The following is a 24053-nucleotide window of genomic DNA, read 5'->3' as shown; positions in this document are numbered from 1 at the left end:
AAATTTATGTAATGCTGAGTTTTTGAACACTTGAAGGAGATGGTTGTTAACACTCTGTGTTCAGGTTTAGAACATCATTGTAATAATATGAACACTAGTGTTAACAATAGGAACACTAGCCGTTCAAATTTGAACGCCGACATTTACTTTTGAACGCGTAAAGACGCGTCCAGCGTCCGCTATTTTTACAGTATATAACTAAACACATACATGACGCAATAAGCTAACACACCTCAACGATCCAAAGTGATAAAGGCATCTTTGACAAAAACAAAGGTCACTACGACGCAGCGTTAAAATCAAGCGGGTACACAGACTAAATCGAATACAACAAGACCAACCAATCAGTGAGGAGAAACTATAAACGGAAACGCAACATCACGTGGTTAAGCCCCCATTCAGCAAGAGCGTGGAAACCTGGGACGAATATACACACAGGGATTGGAAGCGACGCGCATAGAACGATTATCCTCTTCTCGGATATTGTCATGCAAATAAGGACCAAATATGGGATGAAAATCCTTGAGCATGCGTATTAACATAAAATCAACATCTCATTGATATTCAGAACTCTGCGCAGCCAATGGTTAATGCAAAAGTAGGTCTTGTCCCGCCTTTTGTCATGTAGAATTATGACCTCAAATTCACCTAAAATTATCGTAAGTGGGCGGTCCTTTTCACAAACTTTTAATTCATGTTTCCGAAAGAGTTCACTTGAAAACATAACCGGTAGTATTTCAGCAAGGTAACAAAACAAATGGTGGGTTGCGAATAAAATATGTCATTTCATTGGCCCGGCGCGCACGAACCTGTCGTCTGCAATATTTTCACACACTTTTGCAGTTTTGATACAGCAGACGACTGGCCGTGTCTGTGGTTGATAACTTGATATTTTTTACGACTCTGGATGGTCTATCACGATACGCATATAGCGCATACGAGGTTGTAATTTTACGTGAACAGCTGTCTGTGATTTTGGTTGTGACTTTACGTCATGGAGGTGGGAGATAATGTTGATTTTCTAGACTGGGATAATCCAGAAATTGACCTGGGTTGCATTCTCGGGGATTACTCGGACTACAGAGAGGTTGACATGGGGGAAGACCAAGGTGACGACGACTTCGCTGTGACTGCAGGTCCAGCCACTGATGAAAATATGCATATTGATCCGTCGCCAATTGAATCTGATGTACGGGCAGAATCAACACAGACTTGTGGTAGGGCTGTATTTGTTTGCCCAGTGTGCGACCGAGAGTATCTGTCAGTCTCTGGTTTCAGGAGCCATGTGAAATCAAAACACGGACGTCCAGAATTGAAAGGTGTGTAGCTATAGCTGTGTTGATGACCAACAAAATGTTAATGTAGTTTGGCGCACATATTTAATAGTATTGCTGGTGGGATGGAAAGCTCTTTTGATACCTAATTGTCAAATCAACAGCAATCAATATCGACCAACAAGAATGGTGACGACGACGACAACAACAAAAAAACACAACCCAGCGACAACTGTTGCACTTAGAGATGTATCTATTTATTTCCGTATAACCATGGACGTAAACGCCGGGGAGGGAGGAACCGGGTGAATTCTTGGGGGCCGGTTTACCCTTTCTTTTTGCCTTTGTTGATGGTGGAGGGAGGGGGTCACCGTCATGTTTCTGAAATGCCCTATAGTATTGGGTGTCAGTGTGGTTTTGTATTTCAACACAGGCTCATACTTGTCTAAAATACATCTTACCAGCCACGAATCACATACCAATCAACCCCCATACATGTAGTAACATACATACTCCTATTAAAGTTCTTGTCTAAAGCCCCTTATTTATCATTTTAGGTTAGTATTGGTGATTTTGATCCCTGTAGCAAGTGCAGTTTCTTGATTTACCCCATGATGGAATGCCAAGAGTTTAGCTTCTCAACAAAGCTTTTATGTGTACAATCAGCAGTATTGTCATGACAATTGAATCTAGTCTACACTTGAAGTCATTGGTCAACCACAATGATCATTATCTCTATTTAAATTTTAAAGAATTGGCATTTCACCATGTCAGAGGGAGTAGAAAAGGAATCTGGATTTTATACACAGAACAAAACTTCAAGGCACAAATCACAGCCACTGGGCCTTTAAGAGACTCACTTCACCCATGTCATCTTTAATTGATTTTGGTATTTTTCAGCCTACAAACACAGGAAGGGACTGAAGGGAGATGCAGGATATGTAGTGACAGTGCAGAGACAAGGACTGTGGTCATCCAAATCAGATTTTGATGAGGTTGTGAGATCTGGTGTGACAGAAGCACTTTCTGCAATGAAGACTAGTGGGTTCATAGCACTCAATAGTCAACACAGTAGTACTCTTTCTGATCTTGTATCAAAGGCTACATCAGTAACTCTGAATAAAGTTTCTGACATCCTAACAGAGGAACTATATCCAATGTTCAGTAAAATTGGAACAAGTACAAGTCTTTCATCAGACTGTGAGGAATTTTTTATTAAATTCCATGCAAAGAGACGTGATACCACATTTGTTTCAAATATCTGTCAGATTCTCTTTTGTAGTAGCTGGTCAAATGCTAGTGTGTATTGCCAGGTATTCTTGCGAGAGTTATTGGATTACATCATTAAAAAACATAATGAATCCATAACAGAGAAAATTAAGAACCAAAACACAGAAGTCAGTCAACACGACCAACAAATTTTGTTTTACATAGCTGGGTTTATAATACATGCTCTCAATAAGAAATTTTATAAATCAGAAACTGTAACAAAAGAACTGACAAAATTAACAAATAGAGGTGCTGGTACTAAGGACCATGGTGCATGGATACATAAAAATGACAGGGGAGGTCTGAAATATCCAACTGATGATTTTTTTATGGTAGTCAGATCTATTGAAAGTAAACTGCGACAAATGGTTGACCTGAGAGGCCTCTGTGCAACATCACTGTTGTATGATGATCTCCTTGAGGAGATCATGTGTGACACTCTTGTCAAGCATCACATGGAGAAAGTTCTCCAGCAGCCATGTGATGGTGTTGGACTCATGATCTTAGAAAATGTTGTCAAGTTGTTCATAAAAATCCGTGGTCATGCAGTAGCCAATCTCATTAGGAAACAAATGTCAAAGAAAAAGGCTCTATCAAAACACACAGTCACAAAGTCATTACGCGCTAATCTCAAAGACATAAATTGATGGTCCCATTAAAGACACATTAGCTGTATCTTTTGAATTATTTTTAATATTATAATTTCAAAACGAAAGTAACCCAAGACAAAGTTCTTCCTGTAGTATAGCCACAGAAAATTTTCAAACGCTTGTTAAGAACATAAAACTTATATTTTTAATGATATCATAATTTTTGGCTTGCAAGCTAAATATGGCTGCCACCAGCCAGAACACACATGTGCTTGAATTTGTTAGACCCAGTTTGTTGCCAAAGACTGATAATGACATTTTAGATGTTGAACATGACTTCATGACAGGCAATGTAAAATATATCTTCGAAAATTGAATGGTTTATTTTGGCAAGCAAAGTGCAGAAAAGATACAGCTAATGGGGCTTTAACTGTTGTTGAATGTCATCTGAGTCTACTGTATACTAGTCATAGACAATGGTAGACAGAATTGTAATCTAGTCTGAGGCTAAGCAAATAGAAGACAGAAATTTATGATTCGTTTTCAAATATGTTTATTGCATTTCGTGAACATGCCATATTAAATATTATAAGTTATATATAAATATTCAAGATACAATACAATGAAGTTCAAATTTCATGTACATAATTCAACATAAATCATTCTATAAAATAAATGTATTCTGAATCAAAATGCAACTTGTACTTTAAGTCAATGTTTGATTAATTCATTTCAATTTCAGTCTAACATTTATTTACAAAAATGTACCTTTTATACTTAATTAGTACTGCAGTACAATAAAAAACTTACAATATGAATAAATATTTTGATACAATTCAGTAAAGTTCATATTCAAATGTACTGTTTAAAAATGGAGTTTTTTGTATAATAAATTATAGAAAATTATAGAATATAAAACAATGTGATTTAGTCTTATAATACCCATTAAAAAAATAGGACCATGCTATGGAATCTACTGTCAGTTTTACAGGTTCTGTGACACAGGATATTTCTAAGTGTGTGTGAGATGTGTTTGAAATCTGCCTTTTTGTACATTTTATCCTTAAGTATGTTGAATCAATAGGCCTTTGGTATTTTAAATCCCACAAACTGCAATTTTCTTGCATTACTTTTATTGTAAGATGAAATACAGTTCAACTCATTTGAATAGAACTGTAGCTAACAGAACGTATGTTTTAGAGACTGGGGATATTCAAGTTGATGGTTATTCAAAGCTATTGAAAGAAAGTTTACACCCAGTTAAGAACAATATTACTGTTGGAAACATACATTTTAACATGTAACATTCCTTTCATTCATTATCATTGGAATATGTTAAAAAAAACAAGATTAGCATTAAAAACATTATCTTCTTTATCAAGGGTCAATTGAAGGTCATTACACAATATCTTTGTTTTAGTTCTGTACAATTATCATTTCAAAATGTTAAAAAATCACAAAGATTAAATTATGACAAGTGACTCTGGACCATAAAGTATGTACTCATTTTCCAAGTGTAAATTGCTCTCAGATGAAAATGCTAGATTTAAAGTTATCTACATATATTACACTTATTATATACATGTATATTACATCTATAATGTAAATATATGTTTCACTATATTGCGTTTTCATTCAATTTTAGAGGAACAATACAACCTGGTGTAAATAGAATTACACATATGGGTAAATACATAGTCTTTACATTTCCATCAGACAACACTTTAACATGGCATTGTGACCATTCACAGAAAGACTTCAAACATTAGTGAACAACATACAATTTACGTTTTGACTAATAAATAATTTTTGTCTTGCAAAGCAAGTATGGCTGCCACCACTGACTATATAGGTGTTCAAATTTGATTGACCAATCCATTGCCAAGGATTGAAAATAGTTATATTTTCAGAGGTTATGTCTTTTTGACTGAGAATCAAAAACACGTCTTTGAAGACTTGATGTCAAATTTTGTTTAGCAAAATAATGAAAAGATACAGCTAACATGATGGGACGCTTGCATCTAAAAAACAGTGCATATTTTGGGCTCTTTCTGCACTGATAATATGCAATCTAAAGTAGTGATATATCAGATATAATCAGACATTACATAACGCTTAGTCAACAACTTCAGATACCAATAGCTTGGCCGGCACTACTTTATGCCAAGGTATTGTACAGTGAAGCGGCACAAACTCAGTCTGGTGTAAACCTTTACAACAGTATTATCATTTCAGGACATCGGAATTTGTTCCTACTTTTATTAATTTGAACTAACATATGACTTGTAGTATATTTATAGGTCCTATTCTGTGAAAATTAGGGTACAATGTTCAAAGAAGTTCAAGGCGAACAATTATCTGTATGAGTGACGTGTGTAAGGCAGAGATGCCTTCCCTGTACACCCACTTAATCGCCATCTCTAGTGACATATTGCAAACAGCTTACGAGATGGCAAATAACTTTAATTAGGAGCTCCATACTCCTTGAAACCCTTATTTCAAGGGGTGAATGTGCATTGAATATGCATTGTTTTTTTAGATGGAAATGTCCCCTAATGAATGTGGTTTTAATTAATAATAGAATAAAATTGCAGTGGCAAGACTGCTTTGTTATAAAACACAAACTGCCTGATCTTTATCTACGCTTTGAAGATAGAAGTATCCCTTATGATGGCAAATTGCAAGTAATGCTCACTATTACCCTTGACCTATGACCTCTGATGATGTCTCTACAGTATCCATGGCAAGGAAATATGTACTCAACCACAATGTGTTTTGCCCATAATTCTGTATGACCTTTACATATTTCACCATAGATGGCATGCAAACATCAAATAAAGATGTGTTGAAAAACAATGCAAACAGTTAATTTTTAAACTGCATTAAAAATCTAAGCTTTTGCATGCTGTAAAGTCTTTGTTTGTTTTTCTAAATTAAGTTTTCAGCAATGATGCCGAATACAAAATGTCACTGGCTCAAACATAAATTTCATTAGTCATATTCATAAAAAGCCGAACCCTGTTCTTGGCTAATACAAATGCAGTTCTGGACTACCTATTTAACAACAAAATGTTTTAGATGACTTTCTAAATTGTGGTCTATATACAGAATTAATTATTGTTTTTCACAATATCAATCAGAATATAGAATTTGGGGAGACATGTTGGCTGAATTTGAAAACTATGACAATGGGAAAATTTGTTACAATGTGTATAATAATGTCATGTACTGTGAGGTCGAACATGTAAATAAATACAAACAACACATTACACTATTAGTTACAAGTTTGCATTACGTTTCCTAAGAGGTGTGTCATCAAGTAAATTGTGTGGATCTTCACCACGTGTGCTTCCCCTCTTTGGCACAAGAGCAGTGGCACCAACTACTCTTAGCTTATTCATTATGTGCCTTACATCATATACAGTGGGATTAGTACATGACCCCCCTTTATGCCTGTAGTGCCCAAAATGCTGCTCAATTGGGTCTTGGTTGAAGACACTGGTTAGTACAAATGGCATACCAAGACCAAGGAGGTGTTTCACACAAGCTACAATTGACATAACAGTTATCTTGAGCCCATTAAGAGTCTGGTGTGACAACAACATTTTGTTACGATCAGTTTTTGAGAAGTTACCTGGACGTGCATTAACAGACTGATGCCACTCTTCAAAATAGCCAAGAAACTCCTCTAACAAATAATTAAATCTAACATCATTTATATCACAATATGGATGTAGATTTTCATTCCTTTTATTAACACCTTCATAACAATTTCTGGTGTTCAGGCAATCAAAGAACTTGTTCATATGTCTAATAAACTGTACGGTTTCTTGTGTTTGATCTCCATAAAATAAATCTAGTGCATTTGCAACAGTTGAACTCAGTACTTGAGCAGCTAGACTGACGTTCATTTGACTATATGCTGTCAGATCTATGTGTGACCTTCTAAGTTTTGGACAAGCAGTATACAAATTATTTTCACAGTGATCTTTATATAAGTCAACAATATGCATCCAACTGATGTCTCTTCCATCCTTCCACAAACGCCTTGACATTTTATGTGCATACGAATTAGCAAAACAATTACGGGATGTTTTGAGCAGGTGAGGAACATCTGAGATGAAGTACAACTTTCTCATATCTGTAGAATAGATGTTATCAGTGGAGAATACAATTTCATTCCCCAGTTCTCTATGCATATTAAAGAATTTTCTGTTAGGTGATGCACCGTCACAGGTTATAAACAGCACTTTCAGAGAAGCTGAAAGCTCAATTATCTCAACAGCCCTCCACAGAATCGAATATAACAACTCACATTTGATACCATCAGTTGCAAATGCTGCCAGTGGGTATTTCAAGTCACTACCAATCCCACGAACCATAAGAAGAAGTACAAATTTGGCCAGAGGGGGGCCCTGTTTGTCTCTGCCCTCTCCATTTAATATGTGTTCCAGATTTACTAATTGATTGCCAGTTTTATCCAAATCTACATAACCAATTAGTTCACCTGTATGATGGTCATATACAAGGTCTTCTTTCACTTTAACTTCATCTTGTAAAATGCCTACATAATTATTCCAAGGTTTATCATTAGAGTACATGTTACGTTTATGAGCCTCTTCTTTGAGCATCTCAACTGCATCAACCTGAAAACCTGTCGCACTTTTCATGTAGTGAGAATAGTCATACAGGGTTCTCTGTGATGGTAATTTAATAAAACCTGAATCTCTCAAATATTCATATGTTGTTGATGACCTTGACTGAATATAAAGGCACCAACGGATAATCATGGGATGCCATCTCATAGATGATTTGTTCTGCTGTTGGTTGAATTTGATTTGCTCATTCCAAAATAATCTCTGAAAACTATTGGGATCAGGCCAACTCTTTTCTACATCCCCTTGACATGCATCAACCAAAGTTAACATATCCTCATTACATTTACCATATAGTGTGTGAGCATGCTTCTGGATAGATTTCTTAATATCTCGAGACATAGACTGAATTTGATGCTCCAGAGATTTGACATGACATTTATATTGACCCAATTTTTCACACAGTTCTGTCCTGGACATATTTGAATGTGCTTTCTTGGATGCCAGTAAATTATCAGAACCAACCTCAGTTTGCTTACTTTTTTCAGATCTACGCTTTCGAAGAGCCCCACGATATTTCATACATTCTTTACATCTCTGCCCAATACATAACAGGGAGCATGAAAATGTCCTAATTGTAGAGTTATAAACAGTGCTTAAACCACTTTCTCTATATGCTAATTGTGTGGTATTTGTTCCTGAATGACCTAAACTCATGCCCACTGGCAACATGTTTGCAAAATCTTCATCAGGATTACCTTCACATATGTTGTATTTGTCAATTTTGTTTAAAACTGACAGCAGATCACTTAATGTTCGTACTTTACCAGGCAACCCTTTCCAAAAGTCATGTTGAAGATCAAGATGTACTCTATGAACATACAATGTAGGGACAAAATTACAATCTATTTTCAAAGACATCTTTACAGATGGACACGCTGAATCTGAATAGAGAGAAACAAGCTTGAGATTACATTTACTGTCTGAAGCATCTTCAAGAATCGTGAATCCACACAAATTGTTACACTGTTTAACATCATTACAAAGCTTACTGAAAATAAAATTATCAACATCAATAGCAGGGTCATACACATAAGGTTTATCTAAAATTACAATAAATTCATTAGCAGAATGACCTTCAATATCGATTTCTTCCGACTCAATAACTTTGTTTTCATAATTCTTTAAATCATTAAAAAAACCAGGGACCTGAAACTGATCATCAATTTCACTGTAACACTCATCATAAATTGTAGATTCTGTGATTTCATCACTGCGTGGTTCCTGAACGGTTGCCGATGCTGAGCCTTGGATGTAATGGTATTTTCTGTGTGTCGCTATTTTCTTGCGTCTTCTTTTCCTGGAGAGTATATGTTAAAGTTAAAAATTAGTTTTTAGTCTACGAACATACAATTTAGGGACAAAATTGATTTCTTTGGGTGATGTTCTGATGCATGATGGGTGAGATTTAGTGCAACAGTAGCCTGTAGAGAATTTATAGCTATAAAATAGACATTATCTGTGAAAACATTAGTCACAAAACAATTTCAAATTATGAATCTGACCACAAAAAAGAAATGGTTTCAGAGTTGTTGTTAAAAGTTGTTAAAGCTAACAATGAGTGTTAAAGTTAAAACATCTCCAGAGAATTTTTTCAATCACATTTTTTTTCGCATCTGTTATCAATCCCCCAGATTCACATCCATAATACACCATGACCAAATAAAATCTACACCATTTTTAAACTTAGAAAAAATAATGCCCAAGTACAAACCTATTTGTTTCTTATAAAGAAAACTTAGGCATGATGGCTTTGAATATCGTTAGGCCACAGTAAGTAAATTCTTTTTTTTTGCATTATAAATGCACCACAGATTTTTTTAGATTTCCTTGAAAATTACAATGAGATAACTATTAAATTTCTTTTATTTATTTATTTATTTATTTACTGGCTGGGAACAACAGGCTTTTGCCCAATTACAGTTCCAACAAAAGACATAAAGAAACTAACAAAGAGCACAACAAAGAAACCAAGGCAGTAATAACATAGTTAAAACAAGTCATTGACAATGACATAGTCCCAACATGTAATAGGACTGTTAGTCTTGATGGGGCAGGGAAATGTGGTCATTAAGAAGTATCACTGGAGTCTATGTTGAGATCTATGGGCACATAGGTCTATGTCGTTGTTCCCAATTTGAAACACATGAGGCATGTCTACGTTATGGTTCTAAATTGGGAAAAATTGTAATACCAGATATACATGAGGCATGTCTAACTTATGGTTCTGAACCAGAAAAATCGTAATACCAGATATGAAGTGGATGTGCTCATGTGTAGCATTGTGGACATTTGTAAGAGGGTTTTAAAATGGGCAATGTTGTCAACCCATGTTTATTCTGCATTAACGCAAAGGAATGACACGGAGACAAGTGTTTGGCCGAAATCCGGGGTTATGCATGCACTGCCATGGCAGGGGCGACGAGGCGTCATAGCGGCCTGGATGGCGGTACCGGGCTCTGGGTACCGTGCATCGGGCAACGTGTTACCGGTCGCCCACAGCAGACCCATGACAGTACCCCCCTGGAACTTTATTGTATAGAGCAAGCGGTACATAGACATACAATATCTTTTATTGTGAGCTGCTAGCCTGCAGCGAGGCTTTATTTATTTATTTATTTATTTATTTATTTTTTCTTTTGCGGAGGGTGGGCGGGAATTTTGTGGTGTGAACTTGAGCGTGGCAGAAGTTGAAATGGACGAGCTATAGCTTTGCTCATACTGATATGCGCATGGATAATGACGTGGAGAGGGTGACGCAAATTGTTTAGATAACGGTAAATGGGGGCAGTTGGTAGATAAGGTTACGTCACAAGTGCATCCAGCCAGTGGTAGTAGGTGGCGCATGGTGACCCACACATGTCAAGGTCTAAACCCTTTTCCCCGTGTCCTCCCAGACGTTAACAATGATTATAGCAAAGCCATAATCACCCAATATACACCGTGAATCAAGTTGAGTGCCCTCAAACAGTTGACACGAATTGTATTATGGAAAACAAAATGGCCAACTGGTAGCCATATATTGGATCTATCACAACTAAAATTGACATTCTCATGTATGACTAAGGTCTATATGTCCTTGTACCAATTTTAAAAGAAATCAGTTGAGACATGTCTGAGTTATGGCACAAAACACACAAAAAAATGTACCGAAATGGCTGCTATGACAAAGATCTGTGCCCTTGTACCCAATTTGAAAGAAATTGGTTTAGATATGCCTTAGTTATGGCTTAAAACACGAAAATATCATAACAAAATGGCTGCCTGGCAGCCATCTTGGATCATAATACAACAAAAATCAATATGAATATGTATGACATAGATCAATGTCCTTGTACCAAATTTGAAAGAAATCGGTGGAGACATGCCTCAGTTATGGCTGAAAACAAAAAAATCGTACAAAATGGCCGTCTGGCGGCCATCTTGGATCGTATCACAAAACCAATTGACGTGCATCTGTGCGGGGTAGGGTACTATCCTTGTGCAAAGTTTGAAAGACATTGACCATGGCATGTCTGAGATATTTGCATGGACGGATTGACTAATGGATGGACGGACGGACAGACATGATCCAATCTATAAGCCCCCTGGACTTCAGTAGTGGGGACTGAAAACTGTGTCACTGCATCCTTTTTGCAATATGAATACAATGAGAAACTAAATTTTTACTTTTCTTGGCCTAATACATGGGAGTCTATGGATAACTGACTTATACATGGGAGTCTATGGAGAACTGCCTTATACATGGAAGTCTACGGAGAACTGCCTAATACATGTGTACACTAAAAAGTCCCCTAACATGGCCAAATTTGATTGCATTGTGAAACAAATCGACGTGCATCTGTATGTGGTACGGTACTATCCTTGTGTAAAGTTTGAAAGAAATTGACCACGGCATGTCTGAGATATCTGCGTGAACGGATGGATGGACACACGGACGGACACGACCCAATCTATAAGTGCCCCCTGACTTCGTCCGTGGGGACTAAAAAACAATCATTTTATCACAAAACTTTTTATGTACAAATTACACATTGCATAAAACTTTATACCGGACCCCATACATGCGTTAAATTTCCTGAGTATTTTGCAACTACATAGCAGGTAACTTTTCAAAGTTTTGAATGCATGCAAACAGACAATCTCCATATTTGGCCAGACCAAAGAAATAAATAAATACCTTTTAGGTCCCTGGGTAGCAACATCATCTTCATTCTGGACAGACACTGATTCTGAGAGGAGATGGTCTGAGGCACATGGCGATGGCACATTAGTATCCTGCACTGAACTGGAAAATATATATGAGAACCAAACATTGTAAACAAGTTGCGGTTAACAACAAAGACTCTCAGAGTCAACAACACTTTATGAGAATGGGAAAATATCTGATAAATCATATATTTCAGTACTGCCATCTCCTCTGGACACACTAGGTAATGCCTGCACAGGGTGTGCCAATAACCTTTATTACTAACTTATATATCTAACATCGCTCACTCCATAGGATTCAATGGAAACTCATCTATAACATCACGGGCCGCACCCCCGTAGCAGCCCTGTGATTGTTACTGGGGTGTGTAAGTTCTTCTATTTATCAAACATCTATCTCTAGTCTATGAGATGAAACAAACAGCTTGAATTAGAAGCAGTCTACAACATTTGGAACTATTTTAATCGGCTTGCCAAAATGGTTGGAGAAGTAATTTACCTTGCCTTATTCTTGTTAGCAACTTCATCTTGACTAAGTTCAGACACAGATTTCTTGTAGTGATCGGTGTGACTTGAAGGACAATTAACAGCCTGAAGTGGATTGACAGACCTGAAGGACATTTTCAACAAAAACAAGTTAACCTGATATGCTCACTCATAAAGCTCAGTGTTTCAACCACTAAAGAAACACCAAATCTTGGTGTAAAATAGTCAAATACACTTGACTTTCTAGCATCATATTTCTATTGCTTGCAAATATGGTGAAATGACTTCAAGTGCACTTTCCAATGACATCCACAAAAAGATTCAATTCAGGCCCATCAAGTTGATAGGTTCTGTGAAAAAGGTAATTTTTAGGGGCTGATCAGACCCTGTTACAACCGCGTACCATGCATGTCCTGAAAGAGCTCTTTTTACAAGCTGTATAGTCATGTGCACCATAAACAAAATGATGTGCCCACTATCAAAGCATACATTTCAGATATCCACTGACACACAGTAGTATGTGGCACCACCATGTGAAACTCCAACAACACTCTGAAAGTTGGTAACAAGTAATTAACTACAGTACCTTGTTTGGTGATTGTATTCAACTTCTTTCTCATCAGTCAATGATTCACTGAGATGTAAGTAGGTTTCAGTGACATACGGTGATGGCCCTCCAACAGTCTGCAGTAAATTGGTAGCACTGGAAGTGAAGAAGATTCATATACAACTACTGTTAGACACAGGGTTCTCAAAAATTTTGAAGTAGGCGGAAAATTCAGAAAAGTAGGCGGTTAGCTTCTGTGTGCAACCAGAATCCCTGGGCGGGCGGGCGGGCGGGGGGGGGGGGGAGACATAGTTCTGAGCAATTTCATGCATTCTTATACAGTGTATAAAAGGCTATTCCAACATACACACGGGGGGAGGGTTTCCTGTGTGCAAGAAATTTTTAAAATTTGAAGGCATTTTGGAGTAATTTCATGCATTATTGTACTGTATGGAAAGACCATTTCAGCATGAGAGTGTTAAAGATTATTTTTAAATTTGAAGACTAATTTCTGAGCAATTTCATGCATTCTTATACAAGTGTATAAAAGGCTATTTCAACATACACAAAGGGGGAGAGGGTTTCAGGGACGGGGACGTGTGTGGGCAAGAAATTTTTAAATTTTGAAGACATTTTGGAGTAATTTTATGCATTCTTGTACAGTATTAAAGACCATTTCAGCATACAGAATAATCATTATCATTGCCAATAACAACATGTTTTCAAGGGATAAAGTTTAAAAAAGTCAGAAAAATTAATTTGATATCACTCGGGCCTGTCAACTGCATTCAGTTGACATGGATAATAGCAAAATTTCACCAGACTGTTGTGTAGAATTATGTTTAGCTCATGACTTGAACAAACATTTTGAAATACATCATAGAATGGGGCCTAGGGTTTTCACAATCCAGATAACGATCCGCTAGAATCCTGACCAGCCTGCCTGTACAAAGTGTTTTACTGATTTAAATAAACTTGATTGAAGATACAGTAAAATCAAAGAGTTTATTCAATTCAATGAATCATAGGAACACAATTTTCAGTGATTTTAATTCACTGTACTAATTTCACAATAAAACGAATCCGCGAGCTGATTATTGATTTTTTGCTGATGTTGAATATAATTGAAAAAGAGAGCTAAATTTCAGTGTTCATGTTTGATAAAACCTCAAACTAACGACACCGTACGCAAGCCTGTACTACACAGTGTGTGTACAAAGCACCGGTAGTCAATTGTAACACAGTACACACAACGCGATATCGGTCGACCTGAAATTTGACAGTGATCGACGTAGCGTTTCAAAAGTACGAAAAGTGAGACCAAGTAATTTTTTGTTTATTTAGATTTGATCTAAACCTCCCAAAACCAACAGACAAAGTCAGAAAATCAAAGTTTTCGAGCGTCGATCTACCTTCTCTTCCGCGATGCACACAACCACGGCCCCTCCACAAAACGCGATTGAGTTGACATCGTGATCGACCATGGATAGATTGACGTGGCGTTTCGAAGTATGAAAAATGAGACTCAGTAACTTGTGGTCGCTTTAGATTTGATCAAAACCTACCAAACCCATCAGACTAGGCCCTACTCTTACGCAGAAAACCAAAGCTCTCGAGCGTCGACTTTCTCTTCCGTGTTTGAGCGAAACAAAAGTCGGCTTCATTCGGAAATGGTCGGCTATTCGCGGGCATAACGTAATTGTATGTTTGTCCAATTTTCGGCTATATACCCGATGTGAACGTCGGAATAATTCGGGCTGTGATCGGGCGAGCGAGGTTGACCTCGAGAGCGATTCCCAGTCACAGTGTACAGTACAACACGTTCGCTGATCGCGGTACTACAGTGATAGCAACAAGTTCACCGCGTAAATTGCTAGACTACATATAGCCACATCGGCACTTCTGAAATATTATCTGCGGCTTGCAAGACCACCAAAAAATCTAATTATTGTTATCAAAACCAGAATTTCCGGGCCAGAGAGCGAAACAGTGCTGAAAAGTAGCCGGCCAAAATACGAAAGTAGCCGGTCAATTTGGCCGGCATCCGGCTAAAAATGAACACGCTGTAGACAATTACCTCTCTCAAATTTACTGTACACTGAAATATTTGAGTTAAAGGATGAATTTTGTTCACCTATCTTTTTTAACTTACTACAAGTTCACAGTCACTCCCTTATATCTGTTTTTAGTCCATGCGGGTGCAGTCCAACAGCAAGTTATACGGTAGATGGGGCTCCACCCATCCATCTTCAGCAGTTACTCAGACACCCATGGACCTATCTGGTTCAAACTTGGCACAAGGATGTTTCATTATGATCACAGGGCTTGAAATTAACCGTAGCCCAGCCCTAGAAGCTACCAAACCTGCCCTAGGGCCAAAGTTTTCCAATTTTGGTAGCTCACTCTTGCTACCCGGAATTTTGAGTACGTACAGATACTAGTATTTGTGCGAGTTAATAGTTTTCTTAGAGATTGAACACAGGAAAGTTTTGACATTTGAAATTCAAAATATTTATTTTATTTTTACTCTCTGTTGGGAATTTCATTTTATTTTATTCTGTGTCAGGAATTTCATTGGTAGAATAGATACTTACCTATTTGTGAAAATTCATAGTCCCTACACTGATTTTGTTCAAACTTGACACAAGGACAATTTACTATGACATACACAAGGTCATCAATCTTTGTTGGAATGTGATGAACAAAGAATTAAAGATTTATAAACTGACAGGGACTGTGTCATCAATGATGACTTGTTTCTAATCAAAAGTAAAGATGCAGTCTTTGTTTGAATGTGATGAACAAAGAATTAAAGATTTATAAACTGACAGGGACTGTGTCATCAATGATGACTTGTTTCTAATCAAAAGTAAAGATGCAGTCTTTGTAAAGTCTTATCTATGTGAACATCTTCTCTGATATATGATACATTTTAAGTTATTAATTCTACTGCAAAATTCATGTCAACTCAGATATAAATTCAATGAGATTATTGAATGTGAAAACATTCACAAAAGTGGGAACATAGGGCCAAAGTCCCTGAAGCTACTACAGACATGGATACAAAATTAAGTATTTCCTGACTGTATGAAATTATTTCACAAAGATCATCCTAGGCACCTGTTAACCAAATACTAAAGCTGTTTGACCAGCGATTTTGACAAAACAAGTGACCCAACAGTTGACAGAGCTCTGCTGTGTTTGTGACACATGTATTGATGAAGAAGGTGGATATCTTGATAACTCATCAAAGGATGGCCTGACCAAAATGACAAAATAAGCTGCAAAAATATGAAATTGAAGATTTCATCATAATTCATATTACATTAAGATAAAGCCTACGAATCTGTATACGAAGTATCACAGCTATCAAATGAGTAACTTTTGAGAAACAAATATTTTGACCAAAAATGGAAAATATTGACCAAAAAATACAAAAATTGAAGATCTCATCAAATTTAAATATATCACACTAAGACAACCCCTAGGAACCTGTATACCAATTATTAAAGGCATCAGACAAGTAGTTCTTGAGAAAAACATTTTTTGACCAAAAATGGCAAAAATTGCACCAAAAATATAAAATTGCAGATTTCATCACATATTCAATATTTAGTTCATCTGTAGGAATCTGTATACTAAATATTAAAGCTGTCAGATGAGCAGTTTTGATGAAATAAAGTTTTGACAAAAAATGACAAAAAAATTCCTTAAAAATACAGATTTGCATATTTCATCACAATTTGAACAAATCTAAGTTGGGTTATCCCTAGGGACCTGAATACTAAATAACAAAGCTGTCTGACCGGTGGTTATGAAGAAGAAGATTTTTTACCAAAAACGCCTTTTTTTGGTGCTAATTTGCATATTTTCAATAATGTCAAAAAATTAATAAAAGTTGCTTCTAATAATCGTTTTTTTCATCTAAAAAAACAAATATTAAATCAGTAAGTACTGCAGTTCTCAAGATATTTGAGTGGACGGACACCTCATCAACGGACATACCGGTACATACATGCATACCGGTACATATATACATACATACCTGTACATACAGACTGACGACGGACGGATACCCATCCCAATAGCTTCTATAGACTATAGTCTAAAGTAGCTAAAAAATAAACCAATACCTTGATTGTTCCTTGGTAACACTCAAATTTTCCTTTGTGTCCAATTCTGTGGTACAAGTGTAAGCTGAGGCATGAAGTGGTGACAATGAAGTTACAGAACTGAAAGAGGGTATATGTAAATACATGATAATGTTACTTAGATGCAGGCATACTGATACAGTGATATCAAAGATATGTATTAATTTCAGCTACAAGTCAACTAGATCTCTTAAATTGTTTTATTTATTCAATCACGCCATTTTTTACTAATATATGTCGTAAACTAATTGCCTGGTACCATTACATTTTTTCAGATCAGACAACACTATATAATACTATGATATGTAGTGATGATCTGGGAACACTATTTGCTATTTGTCAAGACAACAATGCGTTTAATTAATAAACCAATGTGTAACAGGAATGAGAATGATTGAGAATGGAAATAATAGGACTACCAGCCAAAAGGAGTGGGAACACTTGATCTACTTTGAAAATGGGACCTTGAATCAAAAACAAACTTACTCCACCAGTACATTTGCTCCAGGCACTTCATGTCTACAATAATAAGGGTACAAAACAGTAATTTCTAACAATTTCTTCCTTGGTAATAGATAATTAGAATGGTGATATGAATACATGTACAACAAATTTGACAATGACTGATAGTACTCACTTGAAACTCTCTTCATCTTGACTTCCACTCTCAACCTTTGGCTGTTTATAATAATGGTACTTTCGCCTCTGGGAAATGGCCTGTCTTTTCTTTTTAGGCATCCTGCAAGTAAATCTTTACCACAATGTCCAAGTTAGTTTGGCTATTCTGCACATCACTCATCCATTTCATCAAAATAACCAGACAAGCAATATGACGAGACTGTGTTGTACACTTCACTATTAAAATATGTCTTGATGTGCAGATTGTATTACCAGTACTTCTGTACAGACTTTGATCAATTTTTCAAATAAACTAATACTTCCATTTTTCATAAGACATTGTAATCATATTAGTGAACCTGTTTGTGAAAGCTTTCAATAAATTGATTATAAAACTTCTTTTTGAACAAAATATGTTAATATGGAGTTATTTCTTACAAAATTTGGACCAAGAAATATTCTTGTTACAGGGCTCGAAATTAGCGGTAGTCCCGCGTCCACAGACTACTAACTTTTCCCCGGGGCTACCAAAACCCATGAAATGGTAGCCCACACGGACTATCAAAGCCCGGGACATAAAATTACTTAAGTGGACGACATGTTGATCGCTGTGAGATGACCGACGCTCATACAGTCAACCCAGCTAGACATAAAAAGGCCATACTATGACTTTATTATGCAAATTAAGAGGCGACAGTGCAGTCAAGTATTTTTGCGACAAACTTTCGATAAAATATCATTATCTGAACTGATGTACCAGGATGACAGACTCGGGAAATGATGGCCAATGAAAATTCATTTTCATAGTTTTTTAATCACAATGCAACAATCACAATTAAACACAAAATTATTCAAACTGCAAAGAAAAAGATGTCAGGCCATCCACAAAGTACGCTTTCCGATGTGTATGAGATCATCCCTTGATAGTGTACCATCGTGGAGAAATATATACAAAATTGCCAAAATAGCCACAAAAGTATTTTGAACATGACTGTACCGAGTTGTCATCCTGAAATTCAAAGCCAATCTATTTTTAGCCATGTTATGTTTACAAGTGCTGAGCGAAAAGTCGTTGTCATGGCGAACATAAAACTATGCATATAAGCTGAGTCTGCGTACCTGTGAATAGGTCGTCAAACTTTGAGGCGTCACCATTATCCACTACACATGCTATACCGTTCTCCTTGGGCTATGATCTACAGGTAATGATATCAAATGACTTGGAAATTCACTTCCGGGATAGAATCATAATCAAAATAAATGTTTCATTGTCTAGATATAAATAAAAATACCCTTTACAAAAAACGTCTTCATTCATGCAGGGGCTACCAGACCTTGTCGCTGGGCTACCAACTTCAGAAAATGGTAGCCAAATGGGACTACCGAGCAAAAAAGTTAATTTCGAGCCCCATGTTATGCTTACAGAAAAATGCTGTTCTCGCATCCTACATAAATGAGTGTACATCACTTTTGCATGAAAACCAACTCTGTCATGCAATCAAGCTTCACAAAGTCTTCATTTTAATACATGATTTGTCCATATTAAGTGATTTTTGACAAAATAATAGAAAAAATTCGGTGCTATCATGAAAGCTGGTTAAAATTTTGGATTTTTACACAAGTGTTCAGATTCTGCACACAACAAGGTAAACATTGCTTTTGGTAGGAAAAACAACTGTTTCTTGCAATCTACCATTACAAAACATACCATCTGGTGAAAAAATTATCAATCTAAAATCATTTATCACCATTTTATGGACAAAATGCTACAACTGACCAACTTTAAGTGAATTTCCTGAGCAAAATTTATGGTTTGGATTGTACAGTTTATCATGGGACATGACAAATTTTGTATCAATTCCACAAGAAAATAAATACTTTCTTGCAATCAAATATCACAAACACTACATTTTACCATGTTTATTTTTTAAAAACAGTTATTTTTTAAAATTTTTATGAAAAAATCCTGGTTGGGTGTATTTTACTTTGAAATTTTAAAGATTAAATATAGATTTTCTTACATTTGACACAGTAAATAGTGCAATACATTTAGGAAAATGAAAAAGGTCTCTTGCAATCGTACAAGTAAACCCAGAACTTTTGTTTCGAACCGAAATTAAATGTGGTGGTTATCAACAAAATAATAGCAAAAATGCTGGCGGATGTTGTCATCTTCCGAGTCTCGCGAGGCATTCTGCAGCGTATATGAAACGGCATAGTGTGTACAGTGGCTGGGATTTTATCAATAAATAAAACTAATCTGAATTTATTTGGGTATTAAACAAATACAAAAGTAATTTACTTGGTTTTCACAAACAGACGAAAGTCGTCCACCTACAATCGCAATATTTATAGTCAAATTACATTTTTTTTTTATTTTTACCCAAATTTTAGTTTGATAAAATTCGAACATACCGTGCACCAGAGCAGTGTATCGGAGGTCAAGTTGTGGCCAAACGGCATCCATGTTACATGTTATAACTCACGTAATTTTCCAAACATATCATCCATCACAACACAAAATATCATCTCAGATTATTCTCTGTTGTTTAAATCTCATTTTGTAAAGACTACCGACAAAAATATACAAATTGTGTTACAAGATGGTAAACAATGGGGGTGACGTACTACGTCACTCTATTCCACAGCATGTTTTCGAATCGCCTAAAATTCGTCCGGAAATTTTCTATCTGTCTACGTCGTTTTCAGTATTATCAACTCATTTTTCTGAAGACTAAGTGTAATACCTTGCATTCAGACTGAAATTTTCCAACAAAAGTACGAGATATTTACCATTTCATTCCAAAATGTGCCGACCGAAATCGTCTGCTGCAGAATGTGTGCCAGGTTGACTCTACGCACCGTTCTCGAGCAAATTCTCGCGCGCTCGCGCCGAGAACGAGATGTTGCTACGTGACCAGCGTAAACAATAGAGCTTCCAATCCCTGTGTGTATATTCGTCCCAGGTTTAAACTAATATCGGTAAGAAATTCCTTCAACTTGTTGACAAACACTTTCTAAAGGGGTCTAAGCTTCATTAGATCTTCAATAGAAACGCAATAATGTGAGTTACAGTTGTGTGAAGAATATGGCTAATATAATCTAATCACATAATCAGAGAATAATCACCGGAGACCAACGTCAAGATCGACCAGCTGATTGTAATTGCCGGGACAAGTCTACATGCCCCTTGAAGGGGAACTGTCAAGTCAAAGGTGTGGTTTACAAGGCCAAGGTATCAACATCGGACTGACTGATAACATCTTCAAGACGCGCTTCGCTAATCACATGCAATCGTTCCGTAACGAAAGATATCGTCACTGCACGGAGTTGTCCAAGTACATTTGGTCCTTGAGACAAAAGAACCAGGTCTTTGACATTTCGCGATCAACCATTGACAAAGCACCCAGTGACTCTAACATGAGCAAGCGATGTAAGTCTTTGTATATCAGAAAAAAAAACTACATATTATTGACGCTGACAAATCTACGCTATTAAACAAACGCTTGGATTGGTTTCAAAATGTCGCCACCAAAACAAATATTATTTAATCAAATTTTAACACCACCTACAAATAGAACGGTAAGCCCCGATCATACATATATAAGACTGTCGAGCTAAGAATCCTTTCACTTCTTCTGTCTGATGATTACAGGATGCATGAAACTTAAGTAACATATATTATTACTTTTTACTTGAAGTAATCTTGTGTTATTATTTATAACGCTCTTCTTTAGCATCGAGCATTGTAATTTCCAACGAGGATATCTGTATACTTCGATATATATATATATATATATATATATATATATATATATATATATATATATATATATATATATATATATATATATATATATATATATGAATTTTATTTTATTTATTTTATATATATGAATATATTTTATATATATGAATATATATGAATTTTATTCAGCACGGAATTTAGTTACTTCATGTATTATCGAAAACTTCATGCATTATCTGCTCACAATCCTTTTTCTGACAGGATATTTATGTTTTGGAGGCCCACATTAGTGTTCTGTTGTGTAAACTGATAGTTTTGGTAAATATGTTTACTTTGGCTCCAACAGGTAGGCAGAAATTAAAATAAATATTAGAACGCAACCATGACGAAAGTATATTATATTATAATAATTTTGCACTGGTAATGATGGATATCTAATTTTCAATTTTTAAACCTTTTTATGTCCATGTTTTTATTTGAAAATTTACCTCGCTGTGAAGTTATGAAACTATTCGTTCACTAACAATTGTGCGGCTACTGTTAAAATTGTGTCGTTGCAAACAACAAATACGATGCCCTATACAGTTTTCATTAACCAAATGGAAGTAACTAAATAAGGTATAAATACCCTAAGAAATATGCAACACAGTTTCAGCTCCGTTAACAAATTTCATTAAACAAATATGGAGTACCTACTGAAGTGTAAATACTGAAATATAGATGCTAATTTTTGACGGGTCACAAACATTCTACATTGAATCATGGCCTCGTTTGCGACATGTCATGATGTTGCAAAAATCCATGGCTAGGTCAGATGAAATGATCAACATGTTTGTTTATCTTTCAATAGGTCTACTGGATCAACGTAAAATAGTATTTGATAAACATCGCCTATTGGAAAATTCAGCTCTCGAGTTATTCATTTTTGATCGTGGAGATTTCTTAAAATATTATGTCATGATCAAAGCCGTCAGCAGGACCCAGCAGAGAATGCGAACGACCTATATAAAAAAGTCTAACGGCTCACCGTGATTAAACCTAATGCAATAAAAAACAATGGTAGCGATGAAGATAAACGCCCCTCTCCCGCCCCACTGTACAACGTGTACCATGACGCTAACCCGGTTGCTGGAGGCTTTTCTATGCCGAACCTGGAACTTGTAAAAGAAGCAGACCAGGCGATCCGTTTTGTTCCTACAGAAGCAGGACAGTAACACTTAGTATAGAAGTTTAACCGCATTATTCAGAGATACTAAGTCTCTTTATTCAGGTTTTCAAACCGTGTAATTTCCAAATAAAAACTCAACAAACTGATCGGTACTGCCTGCTTCTACGATCAGTGAAACTTGAAGTTCGTGTATGTACAAGTATCTACATATCGAAACTTTAAAATTGGATGCATCTCTGTTAGTAATACGGTTGGCTATTTGCCTTGGGCACTTGAAAGATTTAATATGCTTTTTAGATTCGTGTTTATATCTTCATCAGTCGCCCAACTTTTTCGAATTCCTTCCTTTGGTTTTGACGATAGCGATTCTCTCTCGAAGAGGAGTTGCCAGAATCGTTTTTGAGAGAGACAACTGTTTTTACTAGTATTTACTCACTTTGTTTTTCCTGCTTGGAGCACGTTTTAAGCCTATGGAATCTCTTTATAGTGTTAGAAAAGTTTGTCGTGCAACGCTGTTTAAAAAAATAAAACATTTAATGAGTTTGAAATAAAATGTTTTATGTGTTTGTTTTTAACGTGTCGCTTGTTTAATGTGTTTCTAGCACTAAGATCAGTCACCATAACTTTTGGTTTCATGATGACATCATCTTTATTTGCCTTTACTTACTTTACGTTTAAATAATAACAGCTTGATATTTCATGTTGAGGTTGTGACTGTGAACACGCATGGGTTTATGTTATAGCGATGTCTGTCTGTCTGTTCGTGTGTGTGAGTGTGTGTGTGTGTGTGTGCGTGAGTGTCTGTCTGTCTGTTTACATTATAACTCAAAAACGCCTGAACAGATTCAAGTCAGATTTAGTAGACAGGTACCGTATGCTACTTGCAAGAACTGATTAGATTTTGGTTAGTGTGGCTTGCATATTAATGAAGCTATGCAATATCATTTTTTTCATATAATGGTTTCGCTATGGAGACAGTATTGACAGTGTCAACATATATTAAGGAATACTGCACAAAATTTCATGAAACTTTTCACAGATAACAATTTCAGAATATTATGATAGTCATGTGAGTGTCATGTTAATTATCTGACCATTTGCATATTTAATGAACTTTTGTATTTAGAAACATAACTCTGAAATGCCCGCACCAAATTTGATGGTACATGCAACAAATATTTATCTGATATCTATCTAATTGTACTGAGAAGAATTTGGGCAGTACCATGTTAATAAATAGCTCATTTGCATATTTTATGAAGTTTTGTAATTAGTCAAATAACTCCGAAATAACTGCACAAAATGTGATGAAATCAACTGTAGATACTGGCCCAACAG

The 24053-nt window shown here is 36.1% G+C and overlaps 2 protein-coding genes across 3 annotated transcripts; one reads left to right on the top strand and one right to left on the bottom strand.

The window, feature by feature from the left end:
- Nucleotides 1-784: 784 nt before the first annotated feature.
- LOC139125027 (uncharacterized) lies at nt 785-4510 on the top strand. Its single transcript, XM_070691140.1, has 2 exons — nt 785-1319; nt 2175-4510. The coding sequence occupies exons 1-2, from the start codon at nt 995-997 to the stop codon at nt 3188-3190; spliced, it is 1341 nt and encodes a 446-aa protein (XP_070547241.1). The 5' UTR covers nt 785-994; the 3' UTR covers nt 3191-4510.
- LOC139125026 (uncharacterized) lies at nt 3668-20677 on the bottom strand. 2 transcript variants are annotated; one of them, XM_070691138.1, is made up of 9 exons: nt 20593-20663; nt 18919-18995; nt 17819-17932; nt 17668-17700; nt 17164-17262; nt 13070-13186; nt 12497-12607; nt 11969-12076; nt 3678-9088 (listed from the first exon to the last, which is right to left on the bottom strand). In XM_070691138.1, exons 3-9 carry the CDS (start codon nt 17917-17919, stop codon nt 6412-6414), a joined length of 3246 nt encoding a protein of 1081 aa, XP_070547239.1. In that variant the 5' UTR covers nt 17920-17932; nt 18919-18995; nt 20593-20663; the 3' UTR covers nt 3678-6411. The 2 variants fall into 2 exon arrangements, with proteins under 2 accessions (XP_070547240.1, XP_070547239.1); XM_070691139.1 differs by lacking the exon at nt 17668-17700 and having other exon boundaries at nt 3668-9088; nt 20593-20677.
- Nucleotides 20678-24053: the final 3376 nt, after the last annotated feature.

Source organism: Ptychodera flava (assembly GCF_041260155.1).
Source record: "Ptychodera flava strain L36383 chromosome 23 unlocalized genomic scaffold, AS_Pfla_20210202 Scaffold_24__1_contigs__length_23054250_pilon, whole genome shotgun sequence".
NCBI lineage: Eukaryota > Metazoa > Hemichordata > Enteropneusta > Ptychoderidae > Ptychodera > Ptychodera flava.
The sequence above is the reverse complement of the archived record's forward strand: the minus strand, read 5'-3'. Positions and strand labels throughout refer to the sequence as shown.